The sequence below is a fragment of the Mustela nivalis genome, assembly GCF_964662115.1.
Source record: "Mustela nivalis genome assembly, chromosome: 2".
Lineage (NCBI taxonomy): Eukaryota > Metazoa > Chordata > Mammalia > Carnivora > Mustelidae > Mustela > Mustela nivalis.
In genome coordinates, this window is record NC_139021.1 from 158838801 (window position 1) to 158855676 (window position 16876).

At 39.2% G+C, this 16876-nt stretch overlaps 1 protein-coding gene across 1 annotated transcript in view; it reads left to right on the plus strand.

Moving 5' to 3' along the window:
• Positions 1 to 16876, plus strand: part of ENTPD7 (ectonucleoside triphosphate diphosphohydrolase 7) — a 40282-nt gene that overhangs the window by 13513 nt on the left and 9893 nt on the right. The window contains exons 4-9 of the mRNA XM_082722262.1: positions 180 to 385; positions 646 to 796; positions 4612 to 4715; positions 8668 to 8724; positions 11619 to 11752; positions 14604 to 14770. Of these exons, the coding sequence (XP_082578388.1) occupies positions 180 to 385; positions 646 to 796; positions 4612 to 4715; positions 8668 to 8724; positions 11619 to 11752; positions 14604 to 14770 (819 nt within the window). The remainder of the gene's footprint in view (positions 1 to 179; positions 386 to 645; positions 797 to 4611; positions 4716 to 8667; positions 8725 to 11618; positions 11753 to 14603; positions 14771 to 16876) is intronic.

Here is a 16876-nt window from a genome sequence, read left to right on the forward strand (position 1 = left end):
TGCCTCATACATATCCATCAGTAACTATGGTCATGTTGTTTCATTCCTTGAGACGTGTGGTTCCATGTGGTTGGCACATATAGACAGTTAATGAAGACTTATGAACAAATGAATTAAAGTAGTTGTGCCTTTTGTGGACCTGGATGCTTGATACCAATTTCTCTTTCTGCCTGGCGTAGGTATTTGGCACGAGTCGGGGAGCTTGAAGCGACTGACACTGCAGACCCAACTCTGAATTACGGACTTGTTGTGGACTGTGGCAGCAGTGGCTCTCGGATTTTTGTTTATTTCTGGCCAAGACATAATGGCAACCCCCATGATTTGCTGGACATCAAACAGATGAGAGACCGCAACAGCCAGCCAGTCGTTAAAAAAATCAAGCCAGGTACTAATTGGAATATATTTCGTTGTCAGTCCCTTTTTATCTGCTGCAGGCATGAGAGAGGAAGGAATCGGCAGAAGGAAAGAGGCGGAAAAAAACCTTTTTTTCCCTTGAGATTCGGGATAATGGAAGGGATATCTCATTCGTTGCTGCTCCCATCCTCACAAATAATTACGTGTTTAGGACCTTAAGCAGACATTCATGGCGTATCAGTCTTCTGAGTCAATGTGATCTGCTTTTTAAAATATTTTGTCTTGCTTAAGGAATCTCTGCAATGGCAGACACCCCAGAACATGCCAGTGATTACCTACGTCCTCTTCTGAGCTTTGCCGCAGCGCACGTGCCTGTGAAGAAGCACAAGGAGACACCCCTCTACATCCTCTGCACTGCAGGCATGCGGCTTCTCCCCGAGAGGTGAGGGCTGGCGTCTGGACACAGGAAAATGGCTGGTACAAGAGTTGCAAGACTGATTCTATTTTTTTTTTTTTAAGATTTTATTTATTTATTTAACAGAGAGAAAGAGATGGCGAGAGAGGGAACACAAGCAGGGGGAGTGCAAGAGGGATAAGCAGGCTCCCCACTGAGCAGAGAGCCCAATGCGGGGCTCAATCCTAGGACCCTGGGATCATGACCTGAGCCGAAGGCTGTTGCTTCATGGCTGAGCCACCCAGGCGCCCCACAAGACTGATTTCTCCACATTGTTCTCTGTAGTTCTCCAGTCTGAAGGTGGGCTGAGGATATATCACACAGAGCTGGCAGGTGGCAGGCAGTAAAAGGCTCCTTGCTCAAAATAGAACAGAGCCACCTCCGCACATCATTATTTCACAATCTGTTGTTCAGAGCTTCGTGTCACTTGCTTCTTTGGGATCAATATCTGAGATGGCTGTAATGATTGTTAGTTTTGATTGAGAAGCAATGGTGATGGTGGTAACTTTGGATCACTAGATGGGGAACATAGTTAGAGAAGGGCTGTAGGAGGTTCATCTGAGTGACTGGATACCTGGAGGCCAGTAGGAGAGGCTCTGGTAGGAATGCTGCTCTGTCTGCAACTGCCTGGCTCCCTGGTGATAGTTGGTGCTGCTTGCAAAACTCAGTCTCCATTGCTTTAGACTAGCTTTTTCCATCCCAACCAGTCCAGTGTCCACTTGACTTTGGTAGTTTAGCCCAGGACCTTGCCACCTGATCCCTCTCCCTTCTCTGGAAGAGGAGGAAGAGGAGGAGGAAGAGGCAGTAGCTATACTTAGGTGACATCCCTTCTTGTTTGTGATTTCCCCCCTTTGACACCTCCCTGACCCCTGCACACTTATGGTCATGGGGAGGGAGTGACCTTCCTTAACCTTAGAATTTGTCTCTTGGAATGTTCTAAGTCTCACAGGCATCAGGTGTTTTTTAATTAGCTTAAATATTTTTTTCTTGGTAAATAACAGTAACCTTTTCGAGGAAGTTTTGTTCTGTATGCTTGGCCAGCAACAACAAAAACCTCAGCCATGAATGTAGGGCTTCATACGGCTTATGCCAGATGAGCCAGAAAACACATGACCACAGTTGTTGCAGTGGACTTCCTTCCTTCTGTTTAGACACGAGGTTACTGGTTTACTTTCTGGTCTACAGTTGAGGAGGAGATTATGTAGCCATTTGTGGAAATGAGAGCTCTCCTAGCCCCTTATTTTTCCATTTATCTTGACCTTTAAAAAATGTTTGTCTTGTTTTTATTTTTAAAACCAAATTTTAAAATATTACAGCTGCATTAAAGAAATCTTCAAAACAAAACAAACCCCAAACACTTACATTCCTGCTGCCCTTTCAAAAGTGTTTCATTTTGTCACATTGCCTTCTCTCTGTACATCTATATGTAGTTTCTACAAGGTTGTAACCATACTGTACATGCAATTTAGGATTTTTCGTTTTGACCTAAGTGATATTCACATAGTTCAAAATTCAGAAATCCTGGGAAGAGTAGAGGTGACACAGGGATGCCGCATTACAGGTCTGTGAGTGGTCTGCAGTCAGCAGAGGGGAGCAGGGGGAGGGTGGCCGGAGAAAAAGCTGACTCAGAAGTCAGAAAGGCAGAGCCAACCAGGAGGATGATGGTTTAGCCATGTTTTGGGGGTCTGAAGCAAAGAGGATTGTCTCATGACACCGCTCAGCACTGACTCTGTCAAAGAAGTTTCCACCTGGGGAAAACCCACAATGTAGTTCCCTTCTATTTGTCTAAGATGTTCACTGCATGGAAGCTCTGAATATTAATATTTCTTTTATCTTAAGTATTTGTGAAGAGCTTGCCTTTTAACTTGCCTTCTGATCACCTCATCTAATAATGCCTGGATCTATCCTGGGCTTCTGAAATCATTGCTAGCAATTGAGGCAGCCATAGTTGTTGACATAAATGTAACCATCGCTGCAAGAACCTGTTTTGTATAATGGATGCTTTGCTAATTTATTAGTGTTTGTGAGCAGTATTCAAAATGGGTTCAAATTACAGGGACTGTAATTTTGAAATGTATTAGCACTAGGTTTTATTTCTTTGCCAAAGTCCTGAGCTAACTTGTTTTACCTCATTTTCATTTTGTAATGGAAATATCTTTAAAAAACTACAAATATAGTATAAGGTGATATTTAAGGGGAAAGAAAACTTTTGTTATGGAAAATTTCAAACATTAAAAAAAAAAACAAAACAGCATGATGAATCTGTATTTTTTTACCCACCCAGCTTAACAATTACCAATATTTTGCCACTGAAAGTTTTTCTTTAATAAAAAAACAGTAATTGAATTTTAGAGAGTCCTGTGCAGTACATGAAGAATTTTTTTGTTTCATTGTTTAATATAAATTGGGGTCACATTATATGTATTTTTTAACTCAGAATATATTGGACAGCTTTTCACATCAGTACATACAGATCTATATTGACCTCATTTCTTTTAACATCTGTCTAGTATCACACTGTGTGGATATACCACAGGTTATTTAACCAATACCTAATGATGTGCGTTTAGGTTATTTTCACTGTTACAAATAGTGCTGCAATGTTCTCTCCTTTTTGTATTCTTATCTGATGATTTCCTTGCAATGCATTTCTTAAAGTGTAATAGCTGGTCCAGGGTTAAGCACATTAAAAATGTGGATACATAGGTCTGGATTGCTCTTGGAAACATCATACCAGGAATTTGTATTCCAGACAGCAGTGTATACTGGTGCCTGTTCTTCCAAATCAGTGCCAAAACCAATAAGCCTTCTTCTTTGGGTATTTTAGAAGCGTATCCAATAGGGAGGGCAAAATAGTCCCTCTTATTACACATGCAAAATTCTTATTGCAAGAATTTAATATTTTAACAATGAGCTTTTTTGTAAACTACATTTGACAGTATACTGGGAAATTATTACTTTAAACGTATTCTTCACTTTTAAGTGTTAACATTCTCCACTAATTCATGCCGACAACTATCTGAGCCAATGGAATATTTTTGTAATGAGTAATTTAAAAAATCCAGGATGATTGCTCTTATTTTTAACCATATTCTCTAGATTCATATTATTACTTATAGCTTTGTTTCTTTGCTCTCCTTTAATAACACTGATAACACAAAACTTTAGAGGCAAAAACAACCTTAGATAATAAGACTCAAACTTTGTCCCCAAATTGTTATAACCTTTGGATTTTGATCCTGATCTAGGTTTTTCAAATGATAAGATTTTTTATAAAGAAAAAAAAACCCCAACCTTGAAATAGATAAAGGGAGATTAAAAAGTTCATTGTCAGCTTGTGTAAAGAAAGGATTATTAAAAACTTGTGGACCTAACAGTGTTCGTCATGTGGTGACTTGAGGTGTTGTTTCTGTATTATGTAAGAGCTGAGGATGAGATTGTGTTCCTCAGTCTAACAGCTTCCGTTCACAGTAGTTAGGGATCATGTAATTATGAACCGTGCTTCCTGGCACTTATACGTATTCAGCCTGTGTGAGGCACAGAACCACGGTCTCATCTTTTAACGCTATATGAATTGTAAAAGTATAAAAAGGGAAAGTATTACTAGTACCACATTACCCTTTAGGTAGAAGGATAAGTTTAAACCTTTGAAATCAAAGAAGGTACCAGAAAGATGTAGGGCTCAACTGGTGAATGGCTGTAGGAGCAGTGAGTTGTAACGAGTCTGAGTAGAAGGTCAAGTTGAAGCTAATTGTGAGAAGTGTTTAATGATTAACTTTTATATGTTTTCTTCTTTCTTGCAGAAAGCAGCTGGCCATCTTGGCTGATCTAGTGAGAGATTTACCGCTGGAGTTTGACTTCCTCTTTTCTCAGTCTCAGGCAGAAGTGATCTCTGGCAAGCAGGAAGGTAATGGGCCTCAAGGGGCACCCTGGTTTGGCTCCCAGCCAACCATGGCATAGTCTTTCTACTGGAGGTTTAGGATTACTTTATATACTTGATACTTACTTTCCTTCGATTAATTTTCTTGGTTCTGCTGTATAGTTTTTTAGTTAATATTATTATTTGCATATTCTGCATTAGTATCTGTTTTAGAATGCTGCTTTTAGAGGGGAGGTGGGTGACAGACATTAAGGAGGGCATGTGATGTATATAATGAGCACTGGGTGTTACATAAGACTGATGAATCACTGAACTCTACCTCTGAAATGAGTACTGTATATTTTAATTAATTGAATTTAAATTTTTTTACAATGGGAAAAAAAAGAATCCTGCTTCTGGAAGTCCTATGTTTATATTTGTTTTTAACTTTGTGCTAAGTTCTATGTTTATAAGAAGGTATTAGATTTTCTTGGTGGTTAGACCCTTTAAGAATGATGTAGTATCCTTGTATAAATCTGACTGCAGTCTTTAGTTTAAAATCCAATTTGTCTGATATGAGAATCACTACCCCAGCTTTCTTTTGAGGCCTGTTGGCATGAAAGATGCTTCTCCATCCTTCACTTTCAATCTGGATGTATCTTTAGGTTCCATGTGTGTCTCTTGTAGACAGCATATGGATGGGTCCAGTCGTTTTATCCAGTCTGCAACCTTGTGCCATTTTATGGGAGCATTTAGGCTGTTCACGTTTAGAGTGATCATTGAAAGATATGTTTTTATTGATATCATGTTGCCTGTGAAGTCCTTGTTTTTATAAATTGTGAATTTCTGTTCTGTGTCACTCTTGGGTTCTTTCTTCCTTTATAGAACCACCCCCCCTTAAGATTTCTTTTAGTGCCGGCTTGGTGATCACACACTCTTTTAAACCACGCCGGTCTTGGAAGCTCTTTATCTCTCCATCCATTTTGAATGTCATCCTTGCTGGATAAAGTATTCTTGGCTGCATGTTCTTCTCCTTTAGTGCCCTGAATATGTCTTGCCAGCCTTGTATGGTTGCCAGGTTCCTGTGGACAGGTCTGACGTTATTCTGATGGACCTTCCTCTGCATATAAGGAATTTCTTCCCCCTAGCTGCCCTTAGAAGTTCTTGTCTAAAAATATGATTCGTGAGTTTCACAATCAAGTGTCTGGTGGTCTTTCTAGATTTGTTGATCTTCGTGGGTATCCTTTCTGCCTCCAGGACTCAAACGCTTGTTGTATTCCCCAGATTGGGGAAATTTTCATCCAGAATTTGTTCAACTATATCTTCTAGTCTTCTCTCTCTCCACCCACTCAGGGATCCCGATAATTCTGATGTTGGAACATTTCATGGTGTTATTTATTTCCCTAATTCTGTTTCCATGGCTTCTAAGCTGTTTGTTCCAGGCCTCCTCTTGACCCTTTTTCTCTTTCAGTTTGTCCTCTACATCACTAATTCTCTCTTCTGCCTTGGTTACCCTACCTGTTAGAGTATTTAGATTAGATTGGATCTCACTGATAGCATTTTTAACTTCTGCCAGGTCAGCTCTTACTTCTGCCCTAAGAAATTCTGTGATGTCACTAAATTTTGTAACACTGAAAAAATTAAATTAAATTAAAAAAAAAAGAAGGGGGGGCGCCTGGGTGGCTCAGTGGGTTAAGCCGCTGCCTTCGGCTCAGGTCATGATCCCAGGGTCCTGGGATCGAGCCCCGCATCGGGCTCTCTGCTCAGCCGGGAGCCTGCTTCCTTCTCTCTCTCTCTGCCTGCCTCTCTGCCTGCTTGTGATTTCTCTTTGTCAAATAAATAAATAAAATCTTTAAAAAAAAAAAAAAAGAAAGAAAAGAAGGTATTAGTATTTAGCGATGATTCCAAATGGATATTTTGTTACTAATTGTAGTTTTGAAAGCATACATACTTTTCTGAGTTCTACTGAGTTTGCCAAATTCAAATGTAAATCAAATTATTAGATTAAAGTAAGGGGAAACTTTAATTTTAGGGGGTGATCAGGATGATTACTATTTTTCTTTTGTTACAGGCTCTCCCTCTATTGCATTTACTGTGCAGTACTGATAAGTCCCTAAAAGCTTGCAGTTTGGGGGTGGAGTTGAATGGGTGTGTTCTCTTGTGGCCCAGATGTGGCCCGTATGACAAAATTATGTTTCCATTTCTTGAAAAAGACAAAATCTATGCATTCTAAGGGAAAAGACTTACCTTTTTCAATTTCAGTACTGTGTTTTTCAGCCCTAGAATTTTCATTTGGTTCTTTTGTATGTTTTATTTCTTTGCTGAAACTATCTTTCCATTTATGCTAGGACTGCTCTTCTTGATTATATAGCTGCTTTGATATTTTTGTCTGATAATTCTGACATCTGTGTCTTCTTGCAGTTGGCACCTTTTTCCTTATGAGTTGAGAATTTCCTAGTTCTTTTTATGCCAAGTAATTTTATATTGTATCCTGGACATTTAGAATATTACATTATGAGATTCTGGGTCTTTTTTCAGTCATAAGGAGAATATTGATTGTTTTAGCAGGGAATTGACCTGGTTAGGTTCATGCCTCAAGTTTTGACCTACCTTTTGTTGGCTGTGATTCTGTTGATTCGTTTTTCAAAGCATTGGCACTGCTATTTGAATTTGTCCCATTTTTTTGTCATCCAATGGCCAATCTAGAATCTGGGCATAGCCCATACCAATGGGTTGTCTAGCCAGTAGTTCAGTTCTCAGAACCTTTGGTGTATTTATATTTTTTAGAGTGAGATCCATGCATGTGTAGCTTGACTGTGAGAGTTGATACACTACTTTATTCCCTACCCTTTGTGATCTCCACAATACTTTCTGATTCCCTGGGGCTCACTTTCATGGTCCTTCAGTCAGAAAGCCAGGACTTTAACTTACCTGCTTTGCCGTTCATTTCCCATGATGTAGCCAGGGCTAAATGGTACAGGACAGAGGGGGAAAAATAACCAATAGGGATTTTTGCCAACTCTTGAGGCTGTAGCTCCTCTAGTCAGAGAAGAGGATTCATATTCTTCAGAGTTTTAGGTATCTGCCCAACTTCTGCCTCTACCCCTGCAGGATTGCCTGGGGAAGCAGAAAACCGAAAAAAAAAAAAAAAAAAAAAAAGGGAAAAAAACCTCAAAGGATTTTCCTTTATTCTTTCTGAGCTTTTAGAGTCCCTTTTAATGCTTCTTGAACCAGAAAGCAAGGTCTTGAAGTTCTTTCCTCCACACCTGTATGTCCTTTTGTGTTTCAAGCTGCTGTTGAGTCCAGGCCAGGCAATATCTGGGGAGGAGAAATGAGGAACTCACTTCCAGTTTGGTGGCACTTTCACTTCTGATCTCTGTCTCCGTGTGCCCATTATCATTTCCTTTCAGATGTCTCACAAATCTGCTCTATTCATTCGATCCTGAGTTTACACTTGTATTCAGTGGGGAGACAGGATGGAGTGTGCTTACTCCATCTTGCCCAGGACCAGAACTCCACAAAGAGTCACATTTTTTTTTTTTTTTTTTTAAAGATTTATTTATTTATTTGACAGAGAGAGATTACAAGTAGGCAGAGAGGCAGGCAGAGAGAGAGAGAGGAGGAAGCAGGCTCCCTGCTGAGCAGAGAGCCCGATGCGGGACTCGATCCCAGGACCCTGAGATCATGACCTGAGCCGAAGGTAGCGGCTTAACCCACTGAGCCACCCAGGCGCCCAAGAGTCACATTTTTTACTAGTTGTTTTTATACATTAATCCATAATCATCTGTAGGAAATTTAGACAATGCAGATCATTTTAAAATGATTAAAGGGAAAAGCATCATAAGATAAGAGATTTTTAAATTCATAAACTGAGAGTGTGGAATAAAATACTCTCATCACCTTTTGCTAAGAAAAGGAGGAAAAGAGCAGCCCTGGGAAGAGGTGTAGTCATGGCACAGCAACAGAGAATTAAGCGAGGACTTTCATATTTCTTACTTAGGAGTTTATGCATGGATTGGAATCAACTTTGTTTTGGGAAGATTTGACCATGAGGATGGTGAGTAACACTGTTGCCTTATGACTGACTGTTCTAAGCACTGAAGGTTTATGTTGTAACCTATCTGTAGAACATAAGTGCTGTGTTTGAGTTGTTTTTCTTTCTTTCTTCAGTTTTTAAAAACTCTTTTAAGATGCTTATTTTCTAGTCCTAATTTGCCTTCTTTTTTTTTTCTTTCTAACTTTTTAATATGGAAAGTTCAGACATTCATAGAAGTAAATAATAAAATGAATCTCCATGAACCCAATACCCAGACTCAACACTAATTTGTGGTTAGCTAGTTTTTTGGCCCCACCCTCCCTTTATACAACACAGGTTTTTTCCCTACTGGATTAAAAAATATATATATTTATTTATTTTGATAGAGAGAGAGCAAGAGCTAGAGAGTATGAGTGGGGAGAGGGGTTGAGAGGGAGACTCTCAGGCAGACTCCCCACGGAGTGTGGAGCCCAACATGGGTCTCAATCTCAGGACCCATGAGATCATGACCTGAGCTAAAACCAAGTGTCAGACACTTAAATGTCTAAGCCACCCGGGTGCCCCTCCTATTGGATTTTTAAAAGCAAACCCCAGACATACCATTTTATCTTCATGTACTTCAGTGATCTCTCTCACCAATGAAGAGTTTCAAAACAAACAAAATATACACAGTGGCATTTTTAAATTTAAAAAAGTTAATAATTTCTGATATTATGTAACATTCATCTACCATCTAGACTTACCTTATTGTCTCAAGAATATTTATTTGTAGTTGTCTTGCTAAAATTAGAATCTGAATGAGGATCACGTGTTATATTTGATTAGTAATCTAAAACAGTTACCCCCCTACACCTCTTTTTTCTCAAATGATTAGAAACAAAAACAAAACTGGGTTACTTGATAACATGAATTTGACACATTCTTGATTTGATTAACTGCATTTTTGTGGGGTCTGCAACATGCCCTTCATCCCTCCTTCTGTCCTATATATTGGAGATTAGAAATAGAACCTTGATTAGACAGAGATTCAGTTCTTTTGGTAAGAATAAATCATAAATATTGGCGTTAAGTGTTTCCTGGTTGTCCCACTTTTAGTCATGTTAAGACTGATCAGATATTCAGGATTCAGGTATTGTCAGCCTGATGTAATCTATTATAAAAATTTTCCAGCCACTATTCACTTAATTAATAGCCAATTATGATGGTTGCTTAGATCCATTTTCTTCATTAGAGGTTGCAAAATGTTGATTTTTCTAATTCTTTCAGTTATTCTGCAATAAATAAATAAAATAAATATTGTTCTTTCTTTTTTTAAGATTTATTTAAGAGAGAGAATAAGCAGAGGGAAGAGGGAGAGGGAGAAGCAGGCTCTCCACTGAGCAGGGAGCCTAACCTGGGGCTCCACCATAGGACCCTGGGAACATGACCTGATCCAAAGGCAGACATTAACCTACTGAGCCACTCAGGCACCCCAACAGCTTGGATTTTTCTTTTCTTGTTTTTTTTTTTTTTTTTAATATTTTAACATTTTTATTTATTTATTTGACAGAGAGAGTGCACAGGTAGGTAGAGTGATAGACAGAGGGTGAGGGAGAAGCAGGCTCCCTGCTGAGCTGAGAGTCCTATGTGGGGCTCAATCCTAGGACCTTGGGATCATGACCTGAGCTGAAGGCAGACACTTAACCCACTGAGCCATCCAGGTGCCCCAATTTAGATTTTTATATAACAAAATTTTCTTCACTAACTAGTCAATTATCCTTATTGGAAAGACAAAATGAGTCCTTGCTTCTTTCATTTATCATGTTTTTTAATAACGGCTGCATGTCCTAGCACGAAAAGGTTAAAGGTAACCAGTGAAGTTTTTTTTATTCCTCAGTATCTTATGACTTTTAGATTTTAATGTGTTTGATGCATCATGGTCCATCACATCATTATTCCTTTCTGTGCTCAAATTATACTGTCATTGGCCAGTAGAGGCATCTTTAGGTTGGCTCCTGTACCATTTAACATCCCAGTAGTTTTGTAGTCTATTTCCCTTGCTTTTGGGCACACTAAGATATTCTGTGATCATCTTGTATTTTTTCTACCTTAGACCTAGCATCAACCATTTTTTAAGGAGCCCTGGTTTCTTTTATTGGAAAATGGTATATAGTAACATGGATGCCAAGGGTGCTCATTGCTCCTGGATTATCCTTGCTCTTAGGCCCTTTCAGTGAACAGACCTAGAAAATATGTGTTTTTAGAGAAAAATAAATCATGATTTCACAGTGGTAGTTCCAATTCATATTTAAAGTTATAAGGTTATTGCTTAATATGTTTGATTTTATACTCTTAGGTTTTTTATGCTGATTATGTTTCTAAAGATACTAATATAAATATTTGCTTTATTTCATAATAATATGCTTAATGATTTAAAAACAATGATACCAATAAAATTATTATCAATAAGACTACTAAAATGCAGTTTAAGATATCTATTTGCCTTTTGTCATTAAGATACATTCTATAAGGGATATAATAAAAATGCTGTTGTAAGTTACTTGAAAGAATTCTCTATAATATATAGTTGATATAGTTAGATTAATATATTTCAGCTTGCTCTTTATTTTTATTTTATTTTTTAAAAAAGATTTTATTTATTTATTTGGCAGAAAGAAAGATCACAACTAGGCAGAGAGGGAGGCAGAGGAGGAGGGGAAGCAGGCTCCCCGCTGAGCAGAGAGCCCGATGTGGGCCTTTATCCCAGGACCCTGAGATTATGACCCAAGCCTAAGGCAGAGGCTCAACTCAACTGAGTCACCCAGGCGCCCCTGTTTGCTCTTTATTTTTTAAGGGATTTCCATTTTGGGTTTTTCTTTTTTATTTAATTTTGTTTTTTAATTACTAGATCCTTTCTATTCCCTTATTTATTTTAGAATCCGATGCCGAAGCTCCCCAGGAACTGGCAGCAGGGCGCAGAAGAACAGTAGGGATACTGGATATGGGAGGAGCCTCTCTTCAAATTGCTTATGAAGTTCCTACCTCAACTTCTGTCCTTCCTCCAAAACAGGTATTTTACCTTTTAGGGAAATTTGGTTGCTAGAAATGCCAGTTTTTGTTTTTGTTTTTTAAGATTATTTATTTATTTATTTGACAGAGATCACAAGTAGGCAGAGAGGCAGGCAGAGAGAGAGGAAGGGAAGCAGGCTCCCTGCCAAGCAGAGAGCCCAATGCGGGTTTTGATCCCAGGATCCTGGGATCAGGACCCGAGCCGAAGGCAGAGGCTTCAACCCATTGAGCCACCCAGGCGCCCTGAAATGCCAGTATTTAAGATGAAAGGCACTGTCTTTGGACATAGACCAACCTACCTAGGTCCAAATATTTGTTCACATAGTTGCTAGCTTATATTACCTTGGGTAGGTTACCCGTTTGAGTCTTAATTTCCTCATATATAAAAAGAGAATAATAATAGTATCTACTTCATAAAGTTGGGAGGATGAAATGACACCATGTGTGTAAAGACTTAACAGACTTAACCAGTATGTGATAAATGTTTAATATATTTTAGCAATTATAATTATACTCCTGTCTTCTAAGGCTGCGTGATGATTAAACATGATAATACATATAAATCCCAGAGCATGGTATTTGATATATACTTGTTTATTAAATGTTACTTCCTTTCCCTAACTTGTAATTCCATTCTTTTGCTTCTAATATTCCTTACCTAACTAGGGTGTAAAGAATGTATCTTGAAGTAGTTTTAGCACAGAGAAGAAAAAGAAATGCAGACAGTTTTTAAACATCTATTATGGGTAAGGAATAAGACATATTATACTGCTCCCCAAAAGCTTATAATCTATCAGTGAAAACAGCCTGTGATAACAGGCAGACCATGACAGTGCTATTATTTCATCTAAACCAGGGTTTCTCATTAATGGCACTATTCACATTTTGGGCTGGTTAAGTGTTTGGTGTAGCTGTCCAGTTTATAAAATGTTTAGCAGCATCTCTGGCCTCTACCAGATCCAGTAATGTCCCTATCCAATGTCCCCTGCTCCATGAATGAGAGTCATCCTGGCTTGTTACCTGGGTCGTGGGTGATAGTAGGCTTTTGCATAGTGGAGGTGGAGGAAGGCCACCTGTATAGCAGCAGCAGTATGCACGAGGGCACAAAAGGAAAAGCAAAGAGTCCAGAATGTCCAGGGAGTGGTGAATATCTTGTTGCGGTGTAAAATTTTCAGTATGGCACAGCTAAGTCTAGGAAGAGAAGATGAAGTTAGATGGTGAGGAGTCTTGGGTGCCATGCTGGGGAATTTCACTTTTTTATCTGTAGATGGAGGAGAATCAGCAAAGATTTTTGAGAAGGGCAGTCATATGGACCTCAGTTTCATCACCTGTGAAATAAAATTCCCAAAGTCCTTTCCAGCTTTGTATTGTATGACTGTGGGCTAATTGATTTGTTAGGAAAATAATTTTGATATTAGTGGGAGAAAGAAATGTAGGTCAGGGAACCTTGGGTGAGAAATAATAAGGGATAAACTAGGCAATGGAAATGGAGTAGGGGACAGATTTCAGGTGTATTTTGGAATTTAAAGCACCAGTGCAATGAAGTGGTATCGGCAGGACAGAGAGGGATAGCCTGTGATGCTGAGGGGCCTGCCTAGATACTTGGTAGGGGAAAGAACTCAGTCACTAGAGAGACCCCAGGGTAAAGGGTGGGTTGATGCTAAGCAAATCAGGATGGCCTGGGTGGTTTGGGTGAGAGCGACTTTCTGGTCTCTAGCCCAAGTACTATGACAAGGTGAGTTCAGTTTTGAGTATGTTGAATTTGAAATACCCGAGGAACAGATGTGTATAAATAGCCAGCAAGATTGTTGGAACTGTGGGTTTGACAAACAGCAGGGGTCTGTGCAAGGTTTGGAAATTTGGGGAACTAGATTGTAAGACATTTTAATTTTAGTCTGTATTTGTTAGTATGTAGTCAACAAGTAAACTAAAGGCATGGTTTTGTTTATTATGCCACATTTTGTTTATTCATTCATCAGTTGATGGATTTTTGGGTTTTATTTCCAGTTTTTGGCTGTTATGGATAATGCTGCTGTGAACATTCTCATACACATGTTTGATCAGTCATAGTTTTCACTCCTCTTGTGAATATACTTAGTGAAATTGCTGGGCACAATAGCATCTTCATAAATTAAAAACAAATACATTCAAAGCAATAATTTCATTTTACAACAGTACGTACAAAAATATATTATGCATTAAGTACATTAGAATGGTTGCCTGTGGGGAGTGGAAATGGGAGTGAATATGAGGATAAAAGGAAGTAAATAAATAAAGCAAAAATGGGGCTTTGCTGTAATAATGTACCTTGAACTGAGGAGTATACTTAATTCAACTCATGTGCCTAAAGTTAAAAAAAATAGAGCCCTTTTTATGGGAGCTCCAGCAAAACTGAACCTTCCTAATCCCAGTCCTTGTCATAGGAAACATTAGATCTTCTTCAGTAGTTTTAGAAAAACCCATAGAATAGGTAACATGGTACTCTCCCAAATTCCTTAAATTTATTTTTATTAAGGGACTTTTTTTCCTAATGATAAAAAATAGTACATTCTCATTTTGGAGAATTAGAAAATCAGAAAAGTCCATGCAAGAAAGTGACATCATCTGTAATTATGAGTCTATTTTCTATAGAACTACAGTGTTGTGATCTCTAATTTGGTATTTAGTCTCTGTACTGTTTTAGATAGGCTTGTCATTTTGCCTTTGTTGAAAATAATGCTATGAGAATGAGACAACGCTATCATCTCTATCTTAAAAGAGTAGTTAGAAGACTGGTGTATTAGTGATGTCATAACTTTCTGTCAATCAGCCAAAATTAAAATTCCCTTTTTTCTCTTTACATTGTATTTTAGGAAGAAGAAGCAAAGATCCTGCTGGCTGAATTCAACCTGGGCTGTGATGTGCAACATACTGAACACGTGTATAGGGTTTATGTCACGACCTTCCTGGGTTTTGGGGGTAACTTTGCTCGGCAGCGCTATGAAGACCTTGTGCTAAATGAAACCCTTACCAAAAATAGGTACGTTTGAGGGGTGCCTGGGTGGCTCAGTGGGTTAAGCCGCTGCCTTCGGCTCGGGTCATGGTCTCAGGGTCCTGGGATTGAGTCCCGCATCGGGCTCTCTGCTCAGCAGGGAGCCTGCTTCCTTCTCTCTCTCTCTCCCTGCCTCTCAGTGTACTTGTAATTTCTCTCTGTCAAATAAATAAATAAAATCTTTAAAAAAAAAAAATAGGTACGTTTGACATGGGACTCTGTGCCTCTGAAATAGAATGTCGTCAGGGTGCAGGTACGAGGAGGAAATACTCCTACCCTACTAAGATAGTTATGTCCTTGCTTCCTCCTTCTTCTTGACCATTCCTGCCAATGGGGTAGTGTCGCTTAGAGACCCTCTGTTAGTTGTCCCACCCAATCTAGGTGAGGGTGCCTTATGGTCTTTGCAGTTCAGACTCAAAAAAGTACAGCAGCTTATTGGGACCTCTTGCAGTGTTCTCTTTCAGAAATGGTATTACAGGATAAATGAGATTAAGTTCTTTTTTTTTTTTAAGATTTAAAAAAAAAATTTATTTGACAGAGAGAGTGAGCACAAGCAGGGGGAGCAGCAAGCAGAAGGACGGGGAGAAGCAGGGCTGCCCACTGAGCAGCGAGCCCGATGCTGGGCTCAGTCCCAGAGCCCTGGGATCATGACCTTAGCCGAAGGCAGATGCTTAACCGACTGAGCCACCCATGAGCCCCAGTGAGATTAAGTTCTTAATTTACAATGTGCATGCAGTATGATATAGCTCTTAGCAGTTCCCTCAGCACGGATGACATTTTTGTTGAATTACATGGGGTTGTATCTTATGTGGAAGTGAGGTCCATAGTATGTGTAAAAGATAAAAAGCATGTAGTCAAAATTAACCTTTACATTTTTCTCTCATTAAATTCAGAATAGCCAATTTTCCCTGCAGCATGGACAGATCACAGACTCCTCATTTGAGTACCCGTGAAGTATTTAGGCCATAATATACAAATAGTTGTGAGATTTTTTAAATTATTTAAAATTGTTATCGTTATGTGCACTGAAGGAAGCATAATAGACGACAGAGTTTTTTTCACCATAAAATTATTTACCCCCATTTGTTTTGCTAGAAACTCTAGTTTGAAGAAGTAATGGAATAGCCTGTTTGTAGGAACCTCTCCACAGCAATTGTCTTATATTGGGACCATGTTAAAGAAAATCCTGTCTCATAATTCTTTTTTGTTTTTGTGCGTCTCAACTACCAAGAGTTCATGGTATTTTGGGAGAAATCTCTTATCCCAGAGGAATAATGAATGCATTAAAATCAGGCAGTGTGTTTGCATTCTGAAAATACTCCCACATCTGTACTCCTGTTGCTTGGGCTGCCAGCACCGCAGCATCTGGAGAACAGCTAGGAGAGTTTCACACCAGTTTTGTTGTTTTGTTAGCTGCTGTGTTTCCTCTTCCATTGCCTTACTGTCTTGTTCTGTTGCCCTATACGCTTTGCTGTTTTCTGCTCAGAACCAGGCTGCTTCATCATCATCCCATTCACTGGTATTTTCTAAGTTCCTAGATCAGAAGATTTATTCTTCATCTCGTTTTGCTGCTAATCTAGAGAAACCTGTGTTTCCTGGGATGTCAGGACATAATGGTTCCTTCCTCTTCTTCTCTTCTTCTTTCTTTCTTTCTTTCTTTCTTTCTTTCTTTCTTTCTTTCTTTCTTTCTTTCTTAAGAGAGAGCTAAAGAGCGAGCAGGGGTGGCAGTAGGAGGAGAGGGAGAAAGAGAATCTCGAGCAGGCCCCACGCCCAGGGTGGAGCCCGAATTGGGGCTCAATCTCACAACCCTGAGATCATGACTTGATATCAAGATTTGGATACTGAACTGACTGAGCCACCCAGGCACCCCAGGTTCGTTCTTAATAAGATTTTTTTGAGGTTTCGTTTTGTTTTTTCATAGTTGGTGTCACACCTTTAAAATAGGTTCCAGTCCTAAAGCATTTTGTGCTGTTGCCACATTCTCACTCTCTCCTTCAGTCTTTAACCTTGTGGGGGCATCTTTATCCCAGGAAGTCCACTCTTCAACAGGTGTCTCTTTAGGAACTGGTGAACAATTAACTGTGGTTGGCAACA